The sequence below is a fragment of the Meleagris gallopavo genome, chromosome 30 (assembly GCF_000146605.3).
Source record: "Meleagris gallopavo isolate NT-WF06-2002-E0010 breed Aviagen turkey brand Nicholas breeding stock chromosome 30, Turkey_5.1, whole genome shotgun sequence".
NCBI lineage: Eukaryota > Metazoa > Chordata > Aves > Galliformes > Phasianidae > Meleagris > Meleagris gallopavo.
Genome location: NC_015040.2, coordinates 1,722,176 through 1,728,560, shown reverse-complemented (window position 1 = coordinate 1,728,560; position 6,385 = coordinate 1,722,176). Strand labels below are relative to the sequence as shown.

At 48.2% G+C, this 6,385-nt stretch overlaps 1 protein-coding gene across 1 annotated transcript; it reads right to left on the bottom strand.

The window, feature by feature from the left end:
• Positions 1–13: 13 nt before the first annotated feature.
• On the bottom strand, positions 14–4,659 carry LOC104914674 (tyrosine-protein kinase ZAP-70-like). Its single transcript, XM_010724867.3, has 3 exons — positions 2,780–4,659; positions 1,201–1,361; positions 14–726 (listed from the first exon to the last, which is right to left on the bottom strand). Exons 1-3 carry the CDS (start codon positions 3,179–3,181, stop codon positions 408–410), a joined length of 882 nt encoding a protein of 293 aa, XP_010723169.1. The 5' UTR covers positions 3,182–4,659; the 3' UTR covers positions 14–407.
• Positions 4,660–6,385: the final 1,726 nt, after the last annotated feature.

The window sequence follows — 6,385 nt, the reverse complement described above, 5'->3', positions numbered from 1 at the left end:
AAAAAAGTGCCCCGAAGTCTTTGTTTTCTTTCAAATTCAGAGTGAACACAGTCCTGGGAATTTGAAAAATTCAGCAAAACAGTTACAGTCTGCAAACAGCCCTCCCCAGGAAGAAGTTGTGCATTCCTTTCCTGGAGCAGCCCCAGGAGTTGGACTCAATTATCCTTTAAGGGTCCCTTCCAACACAGGTTATTCTGTGATTCACTGGGCTGTGGTGTGCCCACAGTGAGCCAGGATGGGGGTTGGTACCTGGGCTTCAGGCACTTGTCACATCTCCTAAAACCCAGCCCCCTCCTCACAGGTGGGATATCACACCCATCTCCTGTCTGCAAACAGCCTCTGTGGGGTGACAGGATGTGTCTCCTGGCGCTTGGATCTGCAGTCATGTCAAGGTTCTGGGAGTTGGCTCAAGACTTATGGGCCTCCTGAGTCTTTGTGTGCAAGATCTTAAAGACCTTCCAAGCTCTTGGTGTCTTTAAGGCTCCAGATGGCCTTTCCTTTCCCCCAAGGCATGGGCGAGATGTAGCAAGGGAGAAGTGCCTTTGCTTTGCTAGGACAGCAGTGCTTATCTTCCCCCAGCACGGTACCTGCCAGAGCGTGTCAAACTTGGTCCCCTCGGGGATGGAGTACTTGCCAGACTTGTCCTGGTCGATCCGATAGTGATAAACTGTTTTGCCATAGACAAGGGACAGAGCATAAGTGCCGCTTTCCTTTTTGTCTCTCAGCCTGGTGGGAAGAAGAACTATTAAAAGCAGCTCGAGGTTTTGCCCTGTGAATGGCTGCAGTGGCGGTTGGTTATTTCTTTCTCCGACTCATTAGGGAGATAATTAAATTAAGGGCTGTCTCACCTCTGCAGAGACACGTTATTCTACAGAGCCTCAATTTCATTGTTAAATATCCTCATCTGAACCTTTTATCTGACATCACCCAATGCATTAATTAATAAGCATGCTTCTTGCAGACTTCTAAACACAAGAAACAAATAAAGCTCAAAACTGGATTCATGAAGGCTAGACACTTCTTGGGAAATAACAGATGTGGAGCGTCAGAGCCTGAATTGAAAGATCTGTAACAACAGTCTGACCATACCTAACCAAACCTCTCAGGACTACTCGCATGAAACAAATAACCAGAGGGCACTGGAAGTGGGGAAATGGTAGATAGAATGGGGATGGTATCTGCCAGGGTTTGTGTACTCACAGGAATTTCCCATCGGGTTGTGCCCCAGAGTAAAGCCTCCGCTCAGCTTCATCCCGGGCAATGTTGCCATGATACCAGGGCATCCTCTCATGGGCTGTGGTTGCAATGAGCTTCTCCACCTGAGGGGCCTGGCTTATAATGGCCTGTTCAAGGGCATCCCCCTGGAAGAGAGAGAGAAGTGAGGCACAGCTTCAGCACACCTCAAAGTGATGTCACAAGAAACTTGGATGGTCCTGTAACTGAAGCACCAGTGACTTTAATCATGCCTGAAGCACTGCTGGATAGAATTTTGTTATTCTGTGTATCACTATTACTCACTTATCTGAATTGCTTTCTCCTCTTAAACCCATCTGATGTCCATTTATTTGCTGGTGAGAGAACAAGAGCTAATGGCCTCAGTTGCTGCAGGGCGGGTTTGAGTTGGATATTAGGAACAATTTCTTCTCAAAAAGGGTGATGAAAAATTTGCACAAGCTGGCCAGGGAGGTGGTGAAGTCACCATCCCTGGAGGTGTTCAAGAATCATGGAGATGTGACACTGAGGGACATGGTTAATGGGAATGGTGAGATGGATTGAAGTTGGGCTTGATCTTAGACGTCTTTTCCAACCTTAATAGTTCTATGATTCTAAGAGTGAAGTCACCATGTTTGAATGGGTGATCTGACATCAGCTTCGTAGGTGCCTTCTGCTTCTGTGTTCCTGGGGAACCAGGACCCCTTCCCTGGCTGCCTGCTGTCCCTGGGCAGTTCAGTCTGGAAATCAATGTGTGTTACCATAAAAGAGTTCTATCAGCTCCACACTTTATAAGGAGCTGCAGGTTTTCATTTGCCAGTAGGTGGCAATGTCCTTTGTGTTATCTACCAGCGGTCACAGTCCGGCTTCATGGAGAAACCCTACTGAAGGTCTCATTCTGACCAGCACCTCTAGTCGAAAACGGGTCAGTTTTAGAGATCTTTTGCAGAAAGGCTCCCTGGGGAGAATGCTGCCTGAGCCATCTTTCTGCAGAAGACTTGGAAGTGACTGAACAGCCACTGTGGAGGCGACAGCAGGGAGAAAAAACTCATTATATGGCTGCCAATCCACAGAGTTTTGCTTAGTCTATCTACCTTATGCATATTCCTGTGTACCACCAACCATAGCAATCTCTCTGTAGCTGTTTTTAAATTTAAATAATAAGCAGACTTGAGCTGGTACCCAGTGCCTCAGGCTCATAGGCAAAGCCTCCAATGACTTTGAAGAGCAAGGAAAACCTGAGCAAGAGTTTTGAGCCTGGTTCCATCATGACATTATGGAGGCACAGATGAGGGTCGAACTACAAAGAGTGTCCCATGTGCTGCAGAGGAGCAAATGGCACATGGAGAAATGCTTATAGAGTAGCTGGTGAACAACCAACACCAAGCAACGGAGATATCAGAATGCTTTCAGTGCCTGCAGCCATAGAGGAGAAAGAGCTGGCTGTACCATGATGTGACAGAAGAGGAGGAAGATATTGATAGAGGAGGTGAGGATGGGAGGTGACAGTAAGCCCCAGAGACTGCGCCTTGCACAGCCCCGTGGTGCTGTTGGCCACGACCATTACCTCCAGTCTCCATGTCTGTCGGACATACTCGCGCACCATGTTGTCCCTCATGCTGTCAAAGACCCCAGGCTGGGGTTCCACGCCACTGGGGCGGTTGCAGGGTTTGCGGAGGGTGCAGCAGAGCCCATCGGCATCCTTGGAATAAAACTCACAAAGTTCCTCAGGCCCACAGTGCGCTTTGCCACCCGCGATGGCGTAGGTTCCATTCATCTGGCGCTCGATGGCATAATGATAGAACTGCAGGTTGCACACCATGGAAAGGACATAGCCCCCGAGGCTGCGCAGGCACTGCCGCAGCAGGAACAGCCCATCTGACATGCCAGCCAGCTTCAGGTACTCCTCAGCCTCCGACCTGGCAATGCTGCCATAGTAGAAGGGAAGGTGAGCGGCAGCATCCGGCATTGCTGCACGCGTTGGAACTGCCCAGCTTGGCTTGCACGCTACTGGTGCTCAATCTGGAAGAGAGAACCATTCTTCATTGATTTAATCTTTCAAAAATGGGTAAGTGGGATTCAAACACATATATCCAGGCGTTCTTCAGCCTTTAGGGTCACTTTGAACATTGCTTGCATGGGTGAATTCACATTTCTGCACTGAGAATCCCACACGGTAAATCCTCTGTTCTGTCCTGAACAGAGCTAGAAAATGTAAGCAGAAATACACCTGATTTTCATCTAGTTCAACAGAGAATGAACCAAATCCTACAGTGAATTGTTCCAGTCAGAAATTACCTTCGCTGTTAAAAATTGTGCTTCTTACATCCATCCCAATGTTCTTAGCTTTACTTCCTATTTTCTCTCTGGTACTGCTCACAATAAAAGGAAATTCTTTCTCCTCTCTGAATAAATTATTTTGTTGTAAAAGTCCATTAGGACAAAACTTTAAATAAATTAAGATCAAAACATCTCATGTTTTAATCTTTACGTCTAAGGAACATGTAGACATACAACTGCACCAAACACAGCAAAAGAAAGTAAATGCAAACCCAAGTGCTTCTAGGCAGACATTACCCAACAGTTGACAGGAACGAGGAGAAGCCTTCCTCTAATGGTCCCTTGATAAATTGTATGGATTTTTCCTCCAATGCCTGATTTCTGAATTTGGTCAATACTTTGATTGCAATTTCCTTAAGTCCCTATTTCTACATCTTGCACATGCTCCAGAGAAAGCTGGAGCTCAGAGGTGGCTGGCTGTCATTGCAAAGCAAGTTCAATCCCCCGGTCCCTGTCAAGCTGAAATGTGTAAGCGTTACTGGAATCCCTGCTCAGAGCAGCCCAAAACCAGAAGCAAACCTACCACCATGCTGCTGCAGTGCTGGTTCTTGGTGAAAGTGCAGTGAGAAATGGCACTTCTTTGACTGAGTCATTGCAGAGCCCCTTTCCCTGAGAGTTACTGGTTTTGTATCAAAACATGTAAAATCACCCACGTTGATTAATGGAAATCCTACAACATTTACAGGGTCTCATTTGTTCCTTGGAGCCTAATCTTCAGTTTTGTCATTACGCAGATGCTGACCCCAAAAAGACCAGAGTCAGAGAATCATAGAATCATTAAGGTTGGAAAAGATCACTAAGAGCATCTCGTCCAACCATCAGCCCATCCCCACCATGCCCACTAACTGTGCCAGTCATGGTGTTCCTCCACATTACCCACAAATGCATCACTCATGTTTACAGTAAAGGAAACCCAGACAGTTGGCCAGTCCTCTGGTATTTACCCCGATTTTTCCCAGCATCACCCCCATTTCTGAACGTGATGGGAAGAGTAATGCTGATCATTGGTCCCTCCATGCTGTTGCAGAAGCGGCTCTCAGGCTGGAGCTGTGCTTGGTTGGCCATCAGCATCACAGAATCGTAAAATGGTTGGGTTGGAAGGGATCTTAATGATCATCAAGCTCCAACCCCTCACTGAGAGCTATGTGCCCCACACCAGATCAGGATGCTCAGGGCCCCCTCCAAACCAGCCTTGGGCACCTCCAGTGATGAGGCTGTGCTACCCAGCTGCCTCTTGCCAGCTCTGGGCTCTCAAGGCTAGGGAAGGGCGTGATGGTGTAGGAGCTAGGAGGAAACCATTCTGGTCTGTGCACCTTGCTCAGTGTTCAACAGACCCAATGGGGAACTGGATTTATGGCAACCAGACTCTTCTCTCTACCTATTTGTTTGTTGTGCTCATTAAGCCCAGAAGTGCCCCTCTGATGAGAACAGGAAGGGAGAGCAGGCGCAGGGAGGAGGTCTTTCAGCTAAGGCAGGAAACCACAACAGGAAGCCGTCAGCAGCACTTGCAGCCTGCACGTGGAACGAGTGTAAGCCCTGTCAGGTAGCTCAAGCAAGCCTAAATTCTGACTTCTGAAGCCCCTTTAATCAAAGTCAGTAAATGAAACAAGGTGGGATCTCGGCCAATCTGCCAGTATGAGACAGAAGGCAAACAAGAGCACACCTTAGCTAAAAAACCTGAACAGCAGTCAGTGCTTGGAGCTCATTGGAAACGGTCCAGGAAGCAAAGCAGCCCTGATGTTGGGTTCAGTATCCCCCAGCTCTGCTCCTGAGATGGGAGTACTGGCGGTGGGTTGAAGAGCAAGCACTGCAACTCCTGTTTTTGACTGCAGAGTAAGCTCATGAGTCATGTTCACGCAGGAAGAGGAAGCGCTGAGTATGCAGTGGGAAGGTTGACAGCCTTCTTCATGTGCTACTAATTTCCACTCACTACCTGGGATAAACAGGTACAAGAGTGAGGCACCCAAACTCATTGGTTCCCTTCTTTGTAAAGTCTGGGACCAAAACATCACAGAAAATGGAACATTTGAAAACTGTTCAATCAGCAGATGTCAATGATCATCACTGAGCTCCTACAAAGTTTCCAACAGCCTACACAGGCAATTTGGTCACAAACAGTGTGTTTTCCTCTCCAAGCCCGGGGCTGAAGTCAGGAGAGCCTCAGAGAGATATCAGAGTGAAGGCTGGGATCAGAGCTTGGCTTAGGCTATGGAACCCCTTGGTTCTGGCCATGGAACCCCTTGGTTCAGGCCCTGGCACCCCTTTTGCATAAGACTTGCTGCCACAGATGAACCATGTTATCATCTTTAGAACTCTTCTATGTTCCCAGCCATGTAGGAAAGTCACCTCCTGAAGTCTGAGAGCAGATTGGCACCCTTGAACAGGATGATTTACAGCCCTGACAGTGTCCAGGCTCTTTCTCCTACCCACACCTCAGGGCTCCAGGGCTTGGCTAAGCTCTCGCTCCAAGCTGTGGCTCTGTTCCTTCACGTTGCCTCTGGGTGGACCTGAGCAACCCTGGCACAACCTCAGCAGGCTCACACAAACCTCCCACAACCTTCTTTTCCTGCAGTGTAAAGTGCAGGCAAAAATGAGAACTGGTTTCATGGGTTGCTTTGCCAGACATGACAAACCAGTGCCTGCAGGAAGCGATGCAGGGCTTCCAAGCAGCAGGACCTGTTTTTTCCAGCACCTGCTCTATCTCTGTCCCTCAGGGTGCAGCAGTGCAAGTATTGAACGTTCCTGGTTGGTACTTTGGGTGCTCAGCCCCTCAGGGCTGTGATAATGCCATGTTTGCAAGTTGGTGCTATAACACGAGGAGGCACTGGAAAAA